The 25,198-nt window shown below is 36.3% G+C and overlaps 1 protein-coding gene across 1 annotated transcript in view; it reads left to right on the forward strand.

Moving 5' to 3' along the window:
* LOC145672835 (uncharacterized) overlaps positions 1 to 24,831 on the forward strand; it is a 36,521-nt gene extending 11,690 nt beyond the window's left edge. Inside the window, exons 2-3 of the mRNA XM_081741983.1 lie at positions 13,927 to 14,052; positions 23,679 to 24,831. Coding sequence (XP_081598109.1) covers positions 13,927 to 14,052; positions 23,679 to 23,896 — 344 coding nt within the window. The 3' untranslated portion in view covers positions 23,897 to 24,831. The remainder of the gene's footprint in view (positions 1 to 13,926; positions 14,053 to 23,678) is intronic.
* The last annotated feature ends 367 nt before the right edge of the window (positions 24,832 to 25,198 follow it).

Raw genomic sequence — 25,198 nt, forward strand, 5'->3', positions numbered from 1 at the left:
AATATCTTAAAATCTCCATTATGACCAGTGAGGTGAAGCTCATAGCAGCCTCCAGGGCGTCTTGCAGCGACTTCAGGATAAGGATACTGTTTGGAAAACTTCTTAGCTCATGGCAGCCTCCAGTGGTTCGGGTTCTGGATAGGAATCCCCTTAGCACATGGCAGCTTCCAGTGATTTAGGCAAAGTAGTACTCCTTCGTCAATGACGACGTCACGAGCAGCTGTAGGTTAAGTGATCAGTGGTGAACTGATATTTCTGTCTTCTTCTGGTCCATTTTCATAGGCCATTTCTGGGTGGTTCCTTCCTCCTCGGTTCCCCTCGTGCTTGCTTCGTGCCTTCTTGGTTTTATGTGTATTGTCTCTGTAATGATGCTTGTAGACAATAGCAAGTGTTGCATGAATAACATATGCTCGTACAAAAGGGTGGGGATCCATACGATATTCATTCTAAGCTTCAAGCACGAACCCCCGATTCCAGGTTGCCTAGGGTATCCGGCCCCTTTTAAGTTTTCTTGTGCACTGTATTTATATTAAAATCGTCATTTATGACGTATTAGACAAAAACTGAGAATGAAATACACATATCTGAATACTTATTCTCTGCAATCAAATAAAAATAGTCGATATTGGCTTCAAGTGACAAAAACTTATATATTTTTGCTGATAAACGTTTGAAATCCTAATGCTAAGTATGGTGTTTTGTTTTCAGAGATACGCATACGTTGCTTATCAACTTAAAGTGTAAAAAGAAGTACAGTAAATGTTTCTTAGATTTACCAAATTCCTCACGACTGATTAAATAGATTAGTCATGAAAAATGCACTTGCCAACACACGACATTATTTCTTTCTAAAGGGAGACTTCTCTATGGTTTTCGATTATACGGAGCAGTGGCGTAAATCTGCCTCCAACATCGGGGGACAAGTAAGAAAGTTTTCTTTTTTGGTTAAGTGATGCTCGAAATATTTGTGAAGTTGAAAAACAATACTGTGGAGGATCAGAGAGCAGAGTTGTCTTCAACATTGGGAGGCGGGCAGATTTGAGGCTTATTCTAGGGCAACATCAATAAATATTGAAGAATTGTTATAGCTTGTTAAATGTCTTTCCATGTGTTTTCTGAAATTGCCGGAACACTTCATCCTGTATATCTATCTCAGTAATAATATCACATTTGTTTTCAAAATATTCTTATGAATAATCACATAATCGTGATTGATAGCCTGTTTATATCCTTTTGCACAGCTACTATACGGTAACAAATTTCTTCTTTTATGATCTCACAAATGGAATGTGTTTATTAGACATTGAATGTTTATATGATTTCATTACAATGACAAATCATCACATTTTTAACGCACATTTTTGACTTCTAATCAGCAACGCGTACACAAAGAAGCAGAAACTTTTTTTCAAAATAAAGTAGTTTTTAATGTTGAATTTTTCTTTTTTCTTTTTATTTACATATATGTTCACGAGTACGAAGAAGAAATTTCCTCAGCGACTAGAAGTACGGAATTATTTATATATATATACAGGAAAACGAGGAAATATTCTTTAATGACTAGAACACACTGATTTTCTTCCTTTTAACTGCGATATTTATATAGTTTTTAGTGACCCAATTACAACATTCATCAAATTTGATCGGTTCCTTTATTCTTTTTATTTGAAACGCCCACTTAAAATCAGGTTTTAACAGGTAACAATTGTCCCTGCAACCATTAGATTTAATTTCCTTTATGCTCGGTTTAAAAATGTAATATTGTAATCTTACGTTTTGTTTTATTAATTTACTTTTTTTCTAAAGTCTGCAGCACATTTTTAATCGGAATACTAGCAATATCGCTTTCACACACATGTGAAAAACTTAAGATTATATTCAACTAATTATTTTTTTCTAGTTCTTACTTTGACGATGCTTACACCCACTTATTGTTCATTTTCTTACTTTCAACTAAACTTATAGTCAAGTCTTTCTACTAATCATTTTCTTTCTTTGAGCACAGCTAAGTCTTTCTAACGGTTATTTTTCTACTTTTGACTATCCCACATTTTGACAAATATAGAAATAATAATAATGTTTACTGGTATACCATAGTCCAACATCATGTTTTTACTGTATATGCTTTATCATGCATTTGGTGATATTAACCCTAGGTTTACAGCAAATATGTATGCCTTTACTAAAACCATTTTCAGGTTTAAATCATTTATTTTCATTTACACTTGATAAATTTCGGAATATTGTCTAACCTTTATTCAGAACTTATTTCCTAATAGATACTATGACTGCAGCATACCTAACATTCTTAAATGGCGCGATCACGAGTTTGATTCCCGGTAGGGATACTGTTAAAAAAAGTGTAAAACGCATTTTCAGGCCAGCGATCCCGAGTAAAATTTTCGTCTGTTACAGCATGCAAATGCGGGTGTGGTACTTATCCTATAGGTCCCAGACAGGTTCCTTCCTTCCTCCCCCTAACCTCCCTTTTCATTTTCCCTGAATTGTATACACGTCAAGAGACGTCATCCCTCATACGTGACGGGTCATAAATGCTGAAAGCCCGGAAATTTAAATCCTAAATATTCTTAGATGATAAACCTCAAAGAAAAAATCTACCAAGTTTGACACCTTTCCCATCCTTCCTTCCTTACATGTACGAATAATTGTTTCATAAAATTGCAATTTATTTTACATATAAAATCTCTTTTCTATTCATTCAAAGAACATTTTCTTATTAAAATACCTTTATATGTATATGTATATGTAATAGGTTGTATATCTCCAATGTGATGGGGGATGCGGTGACTCAGTGGTAGAGCGTTCACCTCTGGTGCTTGGGATCCCGGGTTCGATCCCAGCCTCCGCCAAGTGAACTTTGTGGTGGACAAACACCGTGCTCGTGGGTTTTCTTGGGGTTCTCCCGTTTCCTCCCACTTTCATCATTCCACCATTTCACTCATCTCTCATCATCACCGTCTCCTTTAGCCTAACCGGCATAAATGTGGGACGTAAAACTTAAAGATTTCATTTAATTTTTTTCTCCAATGTGATGGTCTTTAGCTCGATCCCCACACACAGTCATATGTTCCTTCATTTCATTCATTCAGTTATCTTAAAAATGGTGAAGTTCATAATAGGTAAAAAAGTCAAAGATATGAGTTCAAGTTTCTTCAATCCTTTTATCTTGCCGAAATGCCATATTACGTACAGTATGCAATAATAATAACTTTTGTAGTGCTTACCCAACAACATACTTTTACCTGCAACGTGTTCAAAACTAACATTGAAAATGAAAAGGTACACAAAATTTGGAGTTGATCCTAACAGTATTCCAAACAATTGTTGAAAAAATCTATCAGCGCGTTATGTATTGGTCAGTATTGCTTTAATGAATTTCTTATTTTTTATTCGTTCAGTTCTGAAAGGAATATTGTTTAGTTCCTATTTTGTATTTTTTATTCTCTCGTTTTCATTAAAGAAAACTCAGCTTTTCTATTTTTTCATGTTATTTATAATAACACTCGTTGTTAGTGTTTCGATAATATTAAAAGCTCGTAACAAGTTACTCCCATTACTTACAATGTTTATTTATTTTCAATACTAAGAAAATTAGTGTTAACTATCAAATTGTTGAGAAAGAATAAAGTATTTTAAAGATAAGGCATGTTTGCAGAGCCATGGTGCTTACTGAATTCAATACTAAATTCAAACTTTTTGCGGAGTGCAATGGCTGAGTGGTACGGTATTTACCTCTTGTCCATCTCTTTGGAATGGCATTCATTTGTCAGCATCATCCGTTTCCATTACGAATATATTCAATGGGACAATCCAACAAAGTGGCTTAACTGGTATGGTACTAGTCTCACGTTATCGGAGTATACGAATTCAATTCCTTCCATCCTTACATCACATGTTATCTTAAATGAAGTTTTCCTCAGTACTATCAGGTAAATGCCGGGATGGTACGTACTAAAACAAGCTCTGAGCGATACCTTCCCATTGTTTTTCGTCGTTATTAAATATCCATCATGTTAAATAAATAAATAAGATTGTTTTGCCCTTTCGTGCTTGCAGTTCGAAGGTTCAAAACAAGTTAGCGTTTTTTTTAAAATTAAATGTTAAAATGGAACTTAACACACAAGTTATAGATTGCCTTCTTCCTTTCTTTTTTACATCTATGCTATCAATTCAAATACCCTTCTTGTACGTATTTCAAGGTAATTTTTTAATTGGTAACAGTAGCAAAACTTTGTTTCTATATTTCTATTCGTTCAAGTATAGTACACCTTTGATGTGTGGTATCCCAGGTTTGATCCAATTACCTCCAGTTAATTCTTTTAAATGTTAACAGTCCAAAACTTTATTTCTATTCGAAAAAGAATAGTAGACCTTTGGTGCGTATTTTCATTTAAGAATAGTAGACCTTTGGTGCGTAAAGTCCTTGGTTCGATCCTCGGTAAAGTAAGTTTGTGGTGGACGAAGACCATGGACATGGTTTTTCCTGTCTTTTCCGTTTTATAAACTGATCTAATATATGTTAAACTTATTGTGAAACATAAAACTCAAAGATTTCTTTCTTTTCTTCCTTAAAGTATATTATATTTGAAACCAGTTTTTTTTATATATACCAATACTGGGTATACTAAACACTCAGCATTAAGTTAAATTCTTATTAATAGTTAAAACTCTGAACAGTTTACTACCAGAGAAAAAAGTATTAGCATTGGAAACTGCTGCTTTGATTTTTATTGAAGTAATATGTGGTTCGAATTTCCGTCTTTTACATCACGCATTCATATAAAAGCTCATTTTAAAGCTGTAAAAAATAATAAAAAAGCGTCGGTATTATATCTCATAAAACTCTAAGACTATCATAATTTGTTTCATACTGTAAAACATGAAACATGTAACTCATGTACAACAAAAAACAAAAAGAAATTCCGCTAAGACCAAATTTCATTTCAAAATATTTACCGAGCTCCTTTATGCTTAAATGGTTAGTGCAACTGCCTTTGGTATGAATTTTTTTATTTGTAGAAAACATAGTTTTCTAATTCAACTTTCTCTAGGGATTTTTTAACAGCAACTTTTTCATAGGATCACACTTTTTTAATATTTTCGGAATCTAATTCCTCTTGAGTTTTTAATAAAAACGAATGAACACATAAGCAGAGCTTCCAAGCAGGAAGCGAATCTGTTAATAATACAAGACAAATAAGAGGGTTCAATTCAAGGTGAAAGCTCATGTGGTTCAGATCCAACATTAGCCTGCAACTCATTCAAAATATTAAAGGTGAATAATGATATTGCGTTAGGTTTTAAAAAGAGGTATAAAATTCAAAAAGGAAAACACAATTTTCCCTTACCAAACCAACACAACACACATTTATTTTACAATATATTTACAAATATTTTAGAATTTTTTCTTTTAATTTTTTTCTTAATATTTCTATCTTGTTCAGTCTTTCAACTTGTTACCATTCCCTCAGTATTGCATCGTCTTCCGCATCGTTCAAGAACATATCAACTTCATTATTACCCCCAGCATTTCCTTTGCTACTACTTCCACTGGTTGAACTTCTCTTTCTTGAACTAGTGGCGCTGCTACTTCTTAAACTGGCAGGACTTTTCTTCTTTCTTGAACTAGTGGTGCTGCTTAGTTCTTCCACTGGCGGGACTTCTTTTCTTTCTTGAACTAGTAGTGCTGCTACTTGTTCCATTGACGGAATTTCTTTTCTTTCTTCAACCAGTGGTGTTGGTGCTACTACTACTTCTGCAAGTAGCGCGTCTTTTTCGTGTGTAATGTCTCCCCATCTCTTCTTTTCTTTCCCTCTGCTACATCTAATAAATGGTGTATTTTTTCAAACCACTCGATGTGGTTAAAGAAGGAGGGTTCTGGTTGGGAGTTCATCTTTCAAAACTAAAAAAAATAAAAAGTGTTATTAGTACAACATATTATTTACATGATAGTATATCATAAAAATTATAATTACGATTTTTAATGTACACAATATATATAGCTAATACAATTTAGTTTAATACCATAAAATTATCTCAGCAACAATTCCTAATATTAATCTTCCATAAACCATTGTTATTTTTAACTATATTGTACAAATAGCAATTCTAGATTATCAAAGTTTTCCCCTTGGTTTCTTTATAATCAGCATACATATCTTTTACCGTGTAAGACCGCAGTTTAAGTTTTTGGTAAAACCTGCATAAGAAAAGTTTCACTCCTGTGCAATATCTTTGTTCAATTCCCGGTGGAAGTTTATGTGGTTCGGATCATTCCTCACGAACAATATTTTTGTGAGAATCTACAAGAAATATCGCTGTTGAATATTACCTTAAAAATCAGTCTCAACTAAAAAAGTTTCGGTAGTATGTATGTGTGAGATCTATGCCTAATTCCCAACCCTACTTGAATTAATTTATATTGTCAATAAGACATCCCCAAACAAACTTTCGTTCTTTTGTGAAACCTATGCCCGATTGCCAATAAATGCTCATATAATTCAATTTGTTCGTTACAAACAAAATATAACCTCACTGTTGAATATTACATTAAACTAAAAACCAACTTAACTTAGTCCCAACAAAATGTTTCCCGTTTGTGAAAAATCCATTATTTCAATTCCAATAGTGCCTATTAAAAAATGTTATCGGAAACCTAAGTTCGATCCTCGGTAGGGTTCGCACGGATGTTTATGACAGGCTCTGATACACAATTATCTAATAACAAGTGGTGTAGCATGTAAGTAGTGTTACAGCATTCACTTCATATGTTTGTGGTTCCTAGTTCTATTCCACCAATTATTTTAACATTTTTCATAACAAAACATGTTTCGGATTTGTATAAATTATGATGGTCAAGCATCGTATGCGTGATTTGTCAGAGTTCTTCGTCTCCTTCCACTTTCTTCTTCATATAGTTTTTCAAGAGATTTCATAAAAAACGAAACTACAAAGAAGCATCACAGTCTCCTTCAATCTAACCGGGTAATAGTAGAGCACAAAACTTAAAGATTTTATTTTAACATGTCGTAACATAGTTACTCGGAACAATCTTATATTTGTTTACCAACAAGACTATATTTCGTACTTTTCTCTTTCTTTCTTAGAATACCCAACAATAATTCGTTTGTTTTTTTATCAGTGTCAGTACTTTAACAACAATATTAATATTAATTAATTAATAAAACTATCATGTATACCAATACTGCTGTTAGTAACGACATCTGGTGTCAGATTTTGGAATTAAAGATTAGTTCACTGTTAAGTGTTCATCAGCTCGGATGTATGTGCGTGTAATCTCTATGTTGAGGTGAGTAAACTTGTTCTATACTATATAAATTTATTATAAATAAATGAACATTTTAAAAATTACACAAATTTAATGTAAATAAATGAGCAATAAAAACAATTATAGGATTTACTAATGAATTGGGCTTGCGTTACGGCGAAACTCACAAGAGCCGTAAGAATATTTGTTTTTAAAGTAATGGTTATGCCGGCTAAGCTACAGAAGACGTCGATGAGAATGAAAGAAATATTGGAATAAAGAAAGTGGGAGGAAGAGGAACCCGGAGAAAACCGACACAGTGGGTTTGTTCAGCACAATGCCCACTAGGCGGGAGCTGGGTGGAACAGGGTGAAGCATTAAATTAACAACACTTCAGTAATAATAATAATAATAATAATAATAATAATAATAATAATAATAATAATAATAATAATAATAATAATAATAATAGTTTTAAAATTGCCCGAAAATTTGGCACAACTTACTTAAACGTAGGGATTTCGGAGAAGGGGTTCCGTACCTTCAAGACACACCTCTGCAACTACCCACGCAACTACCTACAACGTGTGTCATCGTCGATCAATCGCCATCAAAAATCCTAAAGTAAAAAAATGCCCGACGTGGATTCGAACCACGAATCTCCAGATTACTGATCCAGCGCCTTGATTACTGAACCACGAACACTAAGCGATAAATGATTCGTCTTTAATCTCGTTACTTTAGGTTTCTTTGCCTCCGCTTGCAAAATTGTATTTCTTCGTTTCAGAACGTCTTTCGTATTTCTTTTAGGATGATATAAGTGAATAATCTTCGGCAAAGTTTATATTAATAACTTGAGTTGTTCTTAAATCTTTGATTCACAAGTTTTTTTGTTCTCCGCACGAAAGCAAGGATATGACTGATTTAATTCTCATACTCTGCATTTGTTTCAAAGCAGCCGGCATTACCTGATCAATGATTTATGTCCGCCACGATACATTGTAACTAAGTTACAAGAGATTTTCATCCTATCTGAACGACGCATGCACCAAGTCAAATTTGGAATATCCCGTTAAGTTAGCTTTCAACGTAGCTAAAGGAAACGTATGTAAACGAGTACATAGAATTCTCCGTAGCAGAGTGGATAAAGTCATGGTTCGACAACTACAAGGTTCGTGGTTCGAAATCCGTCTCGGAAGCTTCAGATTTTTTAGATTCTTAATTCCTCAGTTGTCAAGATCTTTCTCTGCCTTCGTAATCATCTGATGCTCTAAAAAAGAGTTCTCCACCTTAGTTCGAAAACTACCTAATGTGATCCTCGCAGTTCGAAACCATCCCTTCTTCTGTTTCACAAAATCACAATTTTCGTCATAATATGAATGCTGTCCGATCATTTTTTCCAATTCTAAATTTGTGTATATAAATCATCCCTCTCAGTCTCCATACTTGAATCTCTCTCTCTCCCTCTCAATGTTGCCCAGGAACTCATATGGCTTGAGATCAAACCTTCGAATTTGAAAGGAAAGGTAAGCTTTCTAGCAATGTGCTATCGTAACTCCTATAGGCTCTTTGCTAAAAGCAGTGTATTTTAGATTTTATTCGGGGGGGGGATTCTCCGGCGACATAAGATTTTCACTTTTTTATTAGTGTATTACTATACATTTCATCAAAAAATATTTAATTATTAAGCTCAAGGGAGGTGGAATTACATCCTTCTGTCCTGCCCAAATTACGCCCCTGGAACATTTGCTTCCAATTACTGAAAAGAAATGAAATGAATCATTGAATAACACTCATTTCTGTAAGTAGATATTTTAGAGCTCTGTGCTTGCATTACAGACTTTAGGAAGCACAAAACCTACTGCCGTTATTGGCAATTTCCATAGATTTCTTAGGGAGCATCTTACTAGCTTGCAATCTTTAAAGAAGGGAAAGAATGAAACTAAAGATCTTTATGAAGCTCTGGGAACATTGTGACTTTTTAAAATTTAGACTCTTAAAAATATTTCAGACCAAACGAATGGAAAAGACTGTTTTAAAGCTATAACCTTGTAAACTTGATTCCTGTTTCTTTTTCAGCTGATTGGAAAGAGTGTACTACTTCACACACACTGCTTTAGACATGGAGAGGGGGAGGAGTTTAATTGAATACTAGAAACAACTAATCGATTGAGACATGTATTTATGGATGCATAAGAAAACGGGGCAAGAGTTTGTTATCAATTTGGACTTAGAATTTGTGTAACGATTTCTATGCCGTGAAGTGTACTATACCAACATTGTGCCCTACGTTTTCCCGCGGTTCTTTCCACATTATCATTTTACTATTTTTTAAAGAATGTGAACTCTCTCTTAACTCCTTTTCGTACAAAAAACGACGAAATAACAAAGTACTAAAAAAGAACAACTTACGTGTGTCTTCTAAAGTGAAGAAAAAAACAGAGTTCAATCACGTAATTAGCCAAAAAAAATCGGTAACACACTGTAAATACAGCTTAATATCACAATATAAGGAAAAAAGTGTAGGAAATCAAGGTTTATATAACATTTTATTTGGGACATAGGAGGTCATTCATCCAGCATCGCTTAGAATTTTCTCTGCAAAAATGAGTGCGTTCTCATTCAAAATTACAAATTCCAAAATTTCAAAATTTTAATGCAAATGAAAATTTTAATGAAGAGCATTTTACATCAGTTAAGAAACACCACAGCTTGTTTTTCATTAATTGAAATTGCGATTCGCAGATAGACTTCATATTCAGCTTCTACGATAAAATGCATAACCATTAATTTGTGTTGATTACAAAGTGTGATACCATCATTTTGTTAATGTATTTACAAGTACTGGGGTCTCAGAAACATTTTTCAATCAATCTCATTCATCTCTCTACCAAGAGGAAAGTTGTCAAAACAGGGAGGAAAAGAATGTGAGCTCAGGTCAATGTCAAAAATCAGACACTGTTCACAAGGACAGAGAGGAAGGAATATGAAGAGGAACTGTCTGCCTGGTCGCACCACCACTTTCTCCTCACTCGTACACCACACAGTCGCTTACTCCCCCTTCACTCCTAGCACGCATCTAATATCTTTTTTCTCAGCCAGCTCAATCACATAGACCATGCAAAAGAAGAGAGAGGGGGTGAAAAACAAAATGCCATCGCCATCAGAGGGAAGCTTCATACATATTTCCTCTAACGGACCGTGGAAGTCATCCACAGGGAGAACTGACGTCACACACACAGAGAATTTCACTCAGAACACTAAGTTTTCCTGTTAGCTTTTAGTTAGAAGTAAGCAGCGAGGAAGTCCATACCTGTGTTCAGAATATGCTTATGCCTACGAAGTAATGAAACTTTAATATGATCACATAAAGTGTTCGAATGAATGAATAAAGAAATGCTCCTTCCCTATCCTGGGTTCTCTTCCTCCACTCCACGTCGCAAGTTGACACATTTTAGTATGATCACGCATAGTGTTCTGAATTTGCAAAAGCAAATGAACCAATAAAATAAATATTACGAATGAATAAAGAAATGTCACTTCCAATCTCCTCTATGGGTAAACGGTTACAACACCGCCTTCGACCTGGGAGTCCCGGGTTCGTTTCCCATTTTAGTACGTTCATACAATTTAAACAATGAGTATGTTATACATACGATCCGTCAAAATAAGAGTTGCAAGAGCAAATGATCCAATAAAATAAATATTCAATCTCCTGCGTGGCTAAGCGCTTACTGTGCACGCCTTTGGCGTGGGAGTCGAGCGTTCGATTCCCATTTTTAGTACGCTCACACAGAGTGTTCGAGTAATCATTACACGCTTTTAATATTTTCGAAACACTTAAACAACGAGTGTCGTTATAAATAACATGAAAGAATAGAAAAGCAGATTTTTTAAATAAAACGCGAGAGTTCTTCTAGAAGGACCATTTTGTGGGTCCTGAGGAATACAGTGCCTATAGGAGGTCCCTACACAGGGACAATCTTTAGAGACTCATCAGGGACTCTTCATTCTCAAGCCAGGGTTCTTCTGGGAGGGTCATTTTTGAGGATCCTGAACAATACAGGTGCTATAGAAGATCCCTACACAGGGGCACTCTTAAGGGGGTCATTCGTAAGCCAAGGTTTTTCTAGGAGGACTATTTTTGAGGGTCCTGAACAATACAGGGTCTATAGCAGGTACATACACAAGGGTCATATTTTTTAACAACGAGTATTATTGTAAATAATACGAATACAATTTAAAAAGCCAGAGACCACGTTCTTGCTGTCCCACCAAAGGTCATTCGCATCCAAAATGTCATTCACATTTTAAAAAGCCTCACGTACTTTCAACCATGTACCCCTTAACAACACGACACTTTTTATATCACGTTAACCCATCTCATAAACTATTACAATTACGTAATTTACTATTAGCACGGTCTCTTTTACCACTAAAACGCAGGATCCTACTATCATTTTTATCTAATTTTCCTTTCTGGCAATAGGACACAAATCATCACATTTTTTCCCTCTTAAACGCATTTCAAATCGGATTATTGTTGGGACAGTCCCCCAGTTTGAAGATTGGAGGGGGATGTTTCCCCCTCATCCCCCTGGGATTTGCGCCAGTGATACAGGGTGATCTTTTTAAGACTCTTGAATTTATTTAGGTCTACAATTTCTAATTGAAGTTCGATTTTCATGCAATTTGTGGCAAATGATCAAGAAAGGATTGGAAATTTATAGGGCTATGATTCATCCGGGGTAATATCGACAACGTTTCAAGAAAAACAGCAAATATTCGCCAGTATACCTTACAATTAGAATGAGGTTTTGGATTTTTGCAGTGATATTACACAATACAAACTATCAGTGAGAATATAAATTAAGTGTTAGTGGTAACACCCATAAATCACATGTTGAATAGCTATGACCGATTTCTTGCGAGAAACGACGGAGAGATTACTTGGACGACCTAAGGAGTCGATAACTGACATTTTCCACAACATCTGTTTGTAGGGTCCTATGTTTCCTGTCTCACTCAGAAGCGATCTTGTTTCTTCAAATTCATTCACTAGCAACCACATTATGTTCCTGTCTGAGGCGGAACGTGAGGTATATTTGTTTCTAAATTCCCTTTGCGTAACAACAGTTCCGTTCTCCAAAAACTTTTAACGATAATCTCATGTTGCTTTAAATAGTACACTACTCTTCTCACTGTGTCCTGATCATACGCAGTAGCACAGAACTGTACAGCACAATTTCCAATAGAACGGCTCAGTTTTCTGTTTCGTATTCACCTTGGCGAGGTTGCCATCTAATGAAGAAAACTCAAATCTCCACACCACACTGCATCTCATTCCAATTGTAAGGTACACTGGCGAATATTTGCTGTTTTTCTTGAGGTGAGGCCGGTATTGCCCCGGATGAATTTAAACCAGTAAACATAGTTCCATAAATTTCGCATCCCTCCTTTATCATTTGCTACAAATCGCATAAAAATTCTACTTCAATTAGAAATTCTAGACCCAACTGAAATCTGTGAGTTTTTAAAAAATAAAATCTACCTGTATAATCATCAAATAGAACCACTGAGTTAAGAAAACTATGATCTTCAGTCTGTAATTCTTGATTAGTACTATTAACAAATTAAAATAAAATCTTTAAATTAACATATCACAATTATGTCCATTATGCTAACGGAGAAGAATGATTAACGACAGTGATGATTATGAAAGACCTGGTGGAATGGGTATGTGCTAGCAAACGGGAGGATCTCGAGAAGACCTGAGCTCCTTTGTGGCTAAGCGGTTAGCGTACGCGTCTTTGGCGTGGGAGATCCGCGTTCGATTTCCGGCGGGAATTAATGTGGTTCGGATTCCACGTTAATCAGTAAGTCCCGTCTCATATAACCACGTTGCTGAAAGGGACGTTAAATTCAAATTCAAGTCAACTCGAGAAACCTACACTGAGAAAAATCCGTTTTCCGGACAGCGGTATATTGTACAAGTATACGGTATCCTTTTGCTTACTACACAAAATCAGTACGGAGCCTACGTTATCCATGTGCTACATAAGCACTGCCCTTAGATGTTACATCATGCCGTTGCAGGATGTCTGATATCTAACAGTCTTTCTTACATTACATACATATGTATGTTACCTTCGTCAGTTATATGTTATATACGTCCATTTGTATGTGAGATCCTGACCGCCTGTATTGTTTCATACGGAAAGTACGTATAGATGGAGCAGTTATACAGAAAGTATTATATAAAAAAACGTTTTCAGTTATACGCCTGCTGTACGTTAAGTCCAAAAACTACAGGTTTTACAAAGGTAACATACAATTTTACGTACGCCACCTACATTTTTTTCTCAGTGTACTCACATAATATTATTTACCATTAACTCTCATGGCTTGGAGTCAAACTGATGTCCATCTGCACTACAAATGAATGCTCTACTACTGAGCCCCATGCCTCCCTGATTAATGTTATTAATAAAATAATGCTGAAGATTTCGATATTTCGGTTGGACACCTCGATATCAATAAACAGACAAAACTAGAAGTGGTTTATGTCTTTCCTAGTTGCAATAATTACTCGTACTTCAAAATATACATTGCACTTATTCTATTCCAATTAATTCTAGCTTTCCAGTGCTACGTGTGTGCAGGTGATGGAAATTCTGATTGTGCAAAGGAGCCTGAGACGAGTGATAAATCTAAATGCTACTACCATTGTGAAATTGCTCGGATATTGGACAAAAACAAAAGAAGTAAGTACGACAAAGAGTAGATGATCTTTACTGTTGTCATGATACCTTCAATACAAGCGTAAGAATAAAAAGAATGATCTCTATGGAGATATATTGTATTCCTATACATAAGGTTATATGAACTAAAATCTCATTGAGGTAAAGTGAATGGTTACGCAAGAATTGATTCACTGAAAATAGAGGAAATGCGATGTAAGAACCTCGTGAAGATCCACAGAAACAATGTAAAGCTCACAGATGACGAGAAGAACCCTAAAACAGGGGAAGCGGGGAAAGGTCAACGACACGGTCAAGTCCATTTTCGATTTTTGAGGTGTGGTCTATACTTAGATGTCGTCTGCTACTCCGGGTAGTTATCTGTGTGCTATTCTGTGGTGTCATTTGAAACCCCCGTGCTAAAAGTGGGCGAGCCCATACCTACGTCACACTACTTCTGCTAGGGTTCTTCTCGTCATTTGTGAGCTGTAGTTTACAATTAAACACAATTTGTTAGATTCGTACGAAACACAAGTTGCACGGAGGTGCCATTTAGGGTGGTAATTGCCCCGCCTGAATGTCACACTCCCAGCGCATGCGTGTATATATATATATATACAGGGGCGGATCCAAGGGGGCTATAGCCCCCCTTAACGCTCAGATATACACGGGGTAAAATAAGCTTCAATCCTCTTTTACACTGGGGAGCTCCTCCGTGGCTAAGCGGTTAGCGTACGCGCCTTTGGCGGGGGAGACCCGGGTTCGATTCCCGGCTGGAGCTCATGTAGTTCGGATTCCACGTTAATCAGTAGGCCCACGTCTCATATAGCCTCGCTGCTGAACGAGACGTTAAACGCAAAATCAAGTCAAGTCCTGATTTACACTGGATAAAGCGGCAAACTATGGTTTAGCCCCTCCCTTGATCATATCCTGAATCCGCCACTGTATATATATATATAGATAGATAGATAGATATAGAAGGAGATCATTTAAATCAAATCATCTACATTTTGTACTATAATTTTTGTCTATCATTGTGAGAAAAAAGTGTTTTATTTTTCCAAGTTTATACATATATAGCTCATGACGTTAGCACATTTTTTTAAATTTTAGTTATTTTAACAAATATTTTACATATTTTAGGGGATTCTCATATCCCTACATATAGTTATTTCTTCATTAAATACAACGTAATTTTCACCAGAAGCGCTATTGAGGAGCCATGGGAGTAATGAGTATGAGTACATTTTATAACGTACAGCCAGAAACAATATTACAAGTATAGGTTGAAGCTATCATCAACGAACTTAAAAAGTTCGTTACTGAATTTCCTATATCTGTGTGTCTGTTTGTCTGTCTGTCTGTTATTTGTGATTTTTTTAAAATTTTGAACCCTGAATTCGATAGAGCATCAAAAACTACCAGAGAAAGTGATTAAATTTTTCGCGTCACTCTTACCGTTCCCGAGATATTGTCCAAAAAATGGCCGAGTTCCAGAGATTTAAGGAGCCATATCTCGGAAGCCGTAAGTCATAGATAGATCATATTGGTGTTGATCAATATCTAAAAGGATGGTAAATATTTTGGTACCAAATAGTAAACGGTAGACACTGTCCAACTGGCCAGTTGTGTGGCCAATGACCAGTTGACCAGTGGCCACCAATTATAATCGGTACCACAATGTTTACCGTACTCTTAGGTATTGATTAACATCAATACCATCTCTCTATGACTTACCGTTCCTGTGATATTGGCCAAAAATGGCCAATTTCTAGATTTTTAACAAGCCATAGCTTGGAAACCATAAGCTTTAGGGAGATGATATTGATGTTGATCAATACCTAAGAGGATGGTAAATATTTTGGTACGAAATAGTAACCGGTAGCCACTGTCCAACTAGCCACTGCTTGTCAATGATCAGTTGGCCAGTAGCCACCAATTTTTATCGGTACCTCAATGTTTACCATACTCTTAGGTATTGATTAACACCAATATCATCTCTCTGACTTACTGTTCCCGCGATATAGGCCAAAAATGGCCAATTTCCAGATATTTAACGAGCCATAGTACGAGAACCATAAATTGTGGAAAGATGATATTGATTTTGATCAATACCGGATGGTAACTATTTTGGTACAAAATAGTGAGCATCAATTAATATTGGTACGAAGATCTTTAACATTCTATTAGGGATTGATTAACATCAATATCATCTCTCTATGACTTACCGTTCCCATGATATTTGGCCAAAAGATAGTTCCGATTTCGGGAGATTTAAGGAGCCAAAACTCGGGAACCGTAATTCACACAGTGATCATATTGGTGTTGATCAATACCTAAGAGGATGGTGAACATTTTGATACCAAATAATAACCGGTGGCCAGTGATTAACTGTCTACTGGCCGTCGTTCCCCAGATATTGGCCAAAAAAGTTCGAATTTCTAGATATTTAAGCAGCCATATCTCGAGAACTGTAAGTCATAGAGAGAAGATATTTTTCTAAATTTTGCGAGAAAGAGAAGGAGGTGCGGATAAAAATATTTACTTTTAAATCTAGGAACAATGACAGTTATCCTTTTCATTCCATCTCTCTCCATGCTTTTTAAGTTCCTTCTGTCAATGCTCTTGGAACATTCTCAACTGATTTCTTATACTTCCAACCTATACTTAATAATGTTTCTGACTGTACAAGCAGGAAACTGGGAACTATGTATAGTGGTAGAGGGTTTAGCCCATTCTCCAGAAAGAAAGGAAATGAAGCTACTGATTATCGCTTACTTGTCCAGTATTATTTCAAACAGCATGATAGAACATTCAAATACAATACTATGAGTGAGGAACTACCTGAGTTGTTATTGTTTAAAAGCAGTCTATGCAAAGCTTCAACATATTAAGTAACTCTCAAGTAGGGTGTTAAAATTCAAAAATGTTATTTGATATTATTGGAATATTGATATCCAATATTTAAAGAATTTATCGAAGAAATATCTGAATAATACACGGTGGACATAAAGTCTCTACCTGAAAACAGACATTAATAAAAAGAAAACTAAGGATGATAGAAGCACACGGCTTGCGGCCAATAATACGAAAACTAAAACGTTTTTTCTACCTGACTTAGAGAAATTGCACATGTGCTCCATTAGTTGCTCTCAAAACATCTATGCGATATTCAATTCCCATCTATGTGTTAACTGAACATTTCACGAATCACTGTGTCCATTGCGACCCTTATCCTGTTTTTGAGTGTTGCAATGTCACGAACAGGTGTTGCATGAAACCTGTCTTTAAAATAACCCCACAGGAAGAAGTCAAGGGGTGTATGTCTGGGTTAAAACAACACGAACAGCTTCCACACGTTCCTCACTAATACTCGTTCCACCGCTTCTATCACGATCTAAATCACTTCCTGTTGACATATACTTGCTATACCATTCCTTTATGCTCTTCCACACGTTCCTCACTAATACTCGTTCCACCGCTTCTATCACGATCTAAATCACTTCCTCTTAACATATACTTGCTATACCATTCCTCTATGCTCTTCCACACGTTCCTCACTAATACTCGTTCCACCGCTTCTATCACGATCTAAATCACTTCCTCTTAACATATACTTGCTATACCATTCCTTTATGCTCTTCCACACGTTCCTCACTAATACTCGTTCCACCGCTTCTATCACGATCTAAATCACTTCCTGTTAACATATACTTGCTATACCATTCCTTTATGCTCTTCCACACGTTCCTCACTAATACTCGTTCCACTGCTTCTATCACGATCTAAATCACTTCCTGTTAACATATACTTACTATACCATTCCTTTATGCTCTTCCACACGTTCCTCACTAATACTCGTTCCACCGCTTCTATCACGATCTAAATCACTTCCTGTTGACATATACTTGCTATACCATTCCTTTATGCTCTTCCACACGTTCCTCACTAATACTCGTTCCACCGCTTCTATCACGATCTAAATCACTTCCTGTTAACATATACTTGCTATACCATTCCTTTATGCTCTTCCACACGTTCCTCACTAATACTCGTTCCACTGCTTCTATCACGATCTAAATCACTTCCTGTTAACATATACTTACTATACCATTCCTTTATGCTCTTCCACACGTTCCTCACTAATACTCGTTCCACCGCTTCTATCACGATCTAAATCACTTCCTGTTGACATATACTTGCTATACCATTCGTTTATGCTCTTCCACACGTTCCTCACTAATACTCGTTCCACCGCTTCTATCACGATCTAAATCACTTCCTGTTAACATATACTTGCTATACCATTCCTTTATGCTCTTCCACACGTTCCTCACTAATACTCGTTCCACCGCTTCTATCACGATCTAAATCACTTCCTGTTGACATATACTTGCTATACCATTCGTTTATGCTCTTCCACACGTTCCTCACTAATACTCGTTCCACCGCTTCTATCACGATCTAAATCACTTCCTGTTAACATATACTTGCTATACCATTCCTTTATGCTCTTCCACACGTTCCTCACTAATACTCGTTCCACCGCTTCTATCACGATCTAAATCACTTCCTGTTAACATATACTTGCTATACCATTCCTTTATGCTCTTCCACACGTTCCTCACTAATACTCGTTCCACTGCTTCTATCACGATCTAAATCACTTCCTGTTAACATATACTTGCTATACCATTCCTTTATGCTCTTCCACACGTTCCTCACTAATACTCGTTCCACTGCTTCTATCACGATCTAAATCACTTCCTGTTAACATATACTTACTATACCATTCCTTTATGCTCTTAACATCTGGTGGCTACTGTCTATACTCTCTCCTGAATGTTCGTTCAACTATGACGGGAGATTTTGTTTCATGATACTAAACAAATTTCGCTTTCTGCTCTGCTGAAGCTATTTTTAAACAAATGACTGTCACGCTGCGGACAGCTGTAGTAGATGGCAGCACATGCTATGACAAAATCTTGAGGTATCATAGAAGTGATGTTTTCAGACCGCATGCTTCTATGCTTCTTAGCTTTCTTGTTATTAATATTTGTTTTCAGGTAGAGACTTTATGTTCACCCTGTATAATAACAGCAATAACATGCTTCTGTTTGAGGGAATGAGACTTAATAGGGTAAACAGGGTTCATCTAGCCACAGTCATTATCTTCTATTTCATGAATAAGCGAAACAGTTTCTGAGATAGGAAACAAGTGAGTACCTGAGTGCAAAATAGTTGGGAAGCGCAGAACGTCTTTCAACTCTTCTAACGATACAGGGAAATACTTGTTGCGTTTGCTTCAATGGAAGAATGAATACAGGAGGGACACCTCCACAGACTAACAGTATTAGACAAAAAGTATTGGAGTTACAGGCTGGCGAAAATAAGGGGAAAAAATTTAAAGGACCACAACTCCAAAATTATGGGATCTACCGTACTTGGGTCAAGACTTCGCTTAGAAACAAGTACGTGCCCTATCCAAATATCCAAGTTTCAGAATCCTGCGGTACTTCTGCAACAATTTTTATTGAGGTAGTTGTTGAGCACTTCAAATTATATACCCGTAGCCAAACTCCTACAAAAATTGTTGCGTGAAAACCTTAGGAGGATTCTCAAACATATATTTTTGTGTAGCACACATATTAGTTTCTAAGTGACGTCTTGAGTCAACTACGGTAGGCCCCATTAGGTTTGGAGATATGGATCTTTAAAGTTCATTTTTACATGTTTTCGGCAGCCTATAACTAGCCTATAACTATGAAAGGAAACATTTGTGCAACCTGGTTGGTCTGTAGTTTTTATGTTATCTTGGTGTCAGGAATCACCTCCCAAACGTTCTCGGCGTTGTTTTGAAACACCTTGTAGAGATGACGTAGATATAAAATCCGTAATCTTATGAATCACCATAAAATACTTAAAATTTACAATAAAATATTAAGAATAGGATAATAGAAAGTCACGAACAAGGGTCCATTACGTATATCTCTTGTATTCCATCAGTTACTGACATACATGATAATATCTGCGATAATGACTTTTGTGTATTGCTCTTTCTAGTGTTATTTTAATGACCAAGACTGGAGCAATGCAAATGAAATCGGCCAATTTCAAGGTCAAAGGTTGCTGACAAAATTCATTTATTTTTTAATTTTTACCAAAGTTTGTACCACATTCAGGGGGTTGAAAACGGGTATTCAATTATTTTTTTAACCACGCAGGTGTTTTTGTAGCGTCTATTTTGTATCGGCGCCAGGGCGTATTTTGCACTTTCATAGGCTTTCGTTTAACGTTGTAATTTTTAGGTTTTGAAGACAATGAGTTCAAACCAAACTCAACTGTGAAAGATAATGGAATGGATACCGCTTTATGTTCTGTGCACATTGAGACGTACTTTAGAACGTTCGAGAAAAAGTTCCGAATATTGAGGTCGAAAACCTAGAAAAGGCCCCTTTGAAATGAACATTTTGAAAAGGAATAAATGAGATTCACTTTCCGTTTTTTTATCCACATAGACAAATAGAGAACGTCCCAAACAAGCTTCAGATCTGAGAACCATATAATTGATGTTTTGGAAAGGACCCCGCACTTTTCTTATGGAAAGTGGCTTTCGGCTAATGTTGTTGAAACTTCACTGGTTGATAGTTCTTAACATGTGGATGAAAAGTCTCAATGGGCACAAAGACCTAAATCCACTCCTTCCCCCAAAAAAACCGCCTCCAAGTAGCTGGGGGGGATTGAACTGATTTCAGCATGTAAAACAATTTGTTGTTTTAATCAACTCAACAAGGACCCCAAACAACCACATGTTAGACTATCAAACTACCCCACTTGACACCGCCCTTTGTCCCCCACATCCCCCACCCCCGCGAATTACCTTACGGATGTTCCATATTACTGTAGTTTATAGTTGCGCGTATGTGTTGAAATACCTACAGTTTTGGTCTCACCGACGATATAATGGGTTTCACGTATCGCTGATTACGAATCTGAGGTGAGAGTTCTAGAATTCAAGATGGATGATCAATATGGCGGATTAAAAACACGAAACTCCGGAATGTAGCCACAAATAGCTGTTTACTAGGGTATTTTGTGTCGTTGGTTACGAATCTGAGGTCAAAATTCTTGAATTCAAGATTACAGATCCAATATGGTGGATAAAAACGTCGAAGCCACAAATCGTAGTAGACTAGAATGTTTTTAGATCGCTGTTTAAGTACGCAACATTCCTTGATACTTCAGCCACCATGTAGAATTATTCTGCACCCTTGCCCTTTACACAAAACCCACCACAGATATCTTAATGTTGAACGGTGTTAAAAGAATTCATCAATTATCTGTTCATTATTTTCATCATTTCGGTTTGCAGCATCTAATGTGGTACTTAGCAATGAGTCATCGGGATATCTAATATTCTGAAAATGTCGTGCATGGCCTAAATACCACAAGACACTTGCAACGTGCGCACATGTACCTAATGTACGAGCACCGCTTTGACATGTACAGTAGTAACCTTGAATAACATTTTGATCATAATCCTGGTCATTGTGTTAGTAGACAGAGGATACCGCGATGCAATTCCTTTACTGGAATATTTAGGAATTGATCATATAATGCCCGCACTCCTACTACCACGTGAAAGACAACTATCAACAGAAGAAGCGAATACTTCTCGGCTAGTTACTAAAAGTCGATGAATACTCGAGGCAAGAAATGGGCATCTAAGATCTGTTTTTAAGTTTCTAGCACAGACGTTGAATCTGCAACATGCAAAGAAACTGAATAGTTTCTATCGCATAGCTGGAGCTATTTTGAACAAATACCATCCCGTTATTTTCATGCAAGATGCAACCATTGAATTAGCTAGAGAAATGAGAAATAGGTCAATCATGCCGAACGTTGTTAAAGCAAGAGCGGAGGTAGATAATCTTATTAGAAGGAACGGTCAATGGGTACCGCTAAATGGTCAAGGCCTAATTGATTTCTCTGTACATAACTTAAACTACTTACGAGATTTGACTGTAGGCACATATCAAGTAGATCTCTCATCCTCTTACGACCAAGATAAACTAATAGGAGATAAGGACGAGCAATTCCACCTTGACGAAAACGTAACTGAACCAGGATTCCTGCGCATACGTCTTTACTCAAGGTTCCGCAATGCAACTAAGCTAAGTTTTCATAGCATATGTAGCCAATGATGAAGATGACCAGGATTATGATCAAAATGTTATTCAAGGTTACTACTGTACATGTCAAAGCGGTGCTCGTACTTTAGGTACATGTGCGCACGTTGCAAGTGTCCTGTGGTATTTAGGCCATGCACGACATTTACAGAATATTAGATATCCCGATGACTCATTGCTAAGTACCACATTAGATGCTGCAAACCGAAATGATGAAAATAATGAACAGATAATTGATGAATTCTTTTAACACCGTTCAACATTAAGATATCTGTGGTGGGTTTTGTGTAAAGGGCAAGGGTGCAGAATAATTCTACATGGTGGCTGAAGTATCAAGGAATGTTGCGTACTTAAACAGCGATCTAAAAACATTCTAGTCTACTACGATTTGTGGCTTCGACGTTTTTATCCACCATATTGGATCTGTAATCTTGAATTCAAGAATTTTGACCTCAGATTCGTAACCAACGACACAAAATACCCTAATAAACAGCTATTTGTGGCTACATTCCGGAGTTTCGTGTTTTTAATCCGCCATATTGATCATCCATCTTGAATTCTAGAACTCTCACCTCAGATTCGTAATCAGCGATACGTGAAACCCATTATATCTTCGGTGAGACCAAAACTGTAGGTATTTCAACACATACGCGCAACTATAAACTACAGTAATATGGAACATCCGTAAGGTAATTCGCGGGGGTGGGGGATGTGGGGGACAAAGGGCGGTGTCAAGTGGGGTAGTTTGATAGTCTAACATGTGGTTGTTTGGGGTCCTTGTTGAGTTGATTAAAACAACAAATTGTTTTACATGCTGAAATCAGTTCAATCCCCCCCCCCCAGCTACTTGGAGGCGGTTTTTTTGGGGGAAGGAGTGGATTTAGGTCTTTGTGCCCATTGAGACTTTTCATCCACATGTTAAGAACTATCAACCAGTGAAGTTTCAACAACATTAGCCGAAAGCCACTTTCCATAAGAAAAGTGCGGGGTCCTTTTTAAACATTGCAAATTTTTGAAAATCAAGTGTTTTCACCATGAAATATCTCAGGAAGAACACAAGTGAAAAATCCCAAATTTGTTCAAAATAGACGATAAATGTTCTAATGAACATAGAACGTTCTAGATTCCATTAGCTTTTATATGCTTTGGTTTGAACTCATTATTTTTAAAACCTAAAAAGTTACAGTGTTAAATGGAAACATCTGAAAATTGGAAAATACGCTCAGGCGCTTATACAAAATGACTGCTACGACAAAACCGGCGAGTCTAAAATATAAATGAATACCCGTTTCCAACTCCCTGAATGCGGTACAAACTTAGGTTTAAAAAAATAATAAAGAACTAAATTTTGTCAACAACCATAATTGGTTGATTTTATTTGGATTGTCCCAATTATTTCTTTCCTCTCTCTCTCTATCTCTTTGTATTGTATTCTGATAATGAATTTATCTTTGAACGCAGAGACAATCCAAGTTAATCGCTCGTGTGACATGAATGATGGAAAAGGTGGAGTCCTTCAGAACGATAACTACAAATGGTACTACTGCGCTTGTAAGGGTAAAACCTGCAACGATTACGAGTGTAATAGTGCTGTTGTTATAATTGGAAAGAGTTTGATTTTGTTGCTCGCAGTAGTTGGTATTATTGTCAAAATGATGGCAAGATTATATGCGTCTTAAGAAGAAAAAGTGCTTTCAAGGTGTTCTATTATGTACTTTAATAGGAGCAAGTTACTTTACGAGTTAAAGTATACTGCTGCTTATCATAGATGTAAATGATCTTGTCAGTGGATTTGTCACAGACCCTGTAATTGCAGAAAAATGTCATTCCTTTCTGAACTCCCATCCTACGCACTATATAATTAAGAGGAGTTGGTCATGTAGTGTTGTATCATTAATTATTATTGAAGTTTATTGTTATTATGATTTCTTATTAGTTCAGCATTATGAGGAGAACACATAATGGATAAAATCGTACTTTTAATTTTATGACATAAGGGTACAACTCAATTTCCTTAACGTGTTCTAATTTATTGTTTTAACTGTTTGATCAATTTTGGTTAAAATTTGTTCTTTCTTATAGTTCTTGTTTCACCAAAGATTTCTTTTTATATATTTGTTCAATAAATGCAATAGCATCAAAGTTTCTCTTGGAAAGTAAGAATTATTTGATCCCATTATAACTAAAGCGAACATTTGTACCTGTGTTATAGTCTGATATAAGAATTCAGAAGTACAATTATTGACGGATAACTTGGTGGGTATGCAACAGTTACAAAAGGACTTCCTTGTGTTTATTTGTAACTTTAAACAGTAGGTTGTAAATTCTGCTGTAATGTTATCATTTTTTTTTTTTTACTTCAATGTAAAGTGAAAACTTTTCGTAACATTATAATAATATAGTTAAAATTTGTTATTAAAGGTTTTTAATGATAATTAGTGTTGCTTCTTATGACTCCTTTATATGGTATTGTGGCTGTTATTTATGTAATTGTTATTCATAAATGAGTGGAATACAGAGCAATTTCATTTGACTGAAGAATAATGTCTTTCAAATGATTCTTGTATCACCGCCCATTGCGGTTCTTCGTGCCTTATGGGGAACGGGCTCAGCTTTAATGATTAATTAAATAATCTCTTTCACTCTCTCTTTACCCAGGGGTGCCCACAAGGGGGGGGCTATGACGCAAACTGCGTCATTGAAATATTTGGGGGGGGGTAAAATCTATATAAATATGTTTGAGAAGGTGTAAAAATTAATCGAAAAGATTTTGTTTCATGGAAGAACACCTACGGATAGGCGATTGAGGGGGGGGGGTGCTTCATAGACATGAGGGGGGGTGGGCACTGCTGCTTTATCTATCTATTTTCATCTTTTTTTATTGGTATTCCAGCCAATCACAATGGTGATGGCACGTCCTATGAGTATCTCCCATTCCTTGGGGCCGGAATCTAAAGGAAAGAGAAAATACCCACCACAAA

This window comes from Thermobia domestica, chromosome 16, assembly GCF_964235325.1.
Source record: "Thermobia domestica chromosome 16, izTheDome1.hap1.1, whole genome shotgun sequence".
NCBI classification, from domain to species: Eukaryota; Metazoa; Arthropoda; class Insecta; order Zygentoma; family Lepismatidae; genus Thermobia; species Thermobia domestica.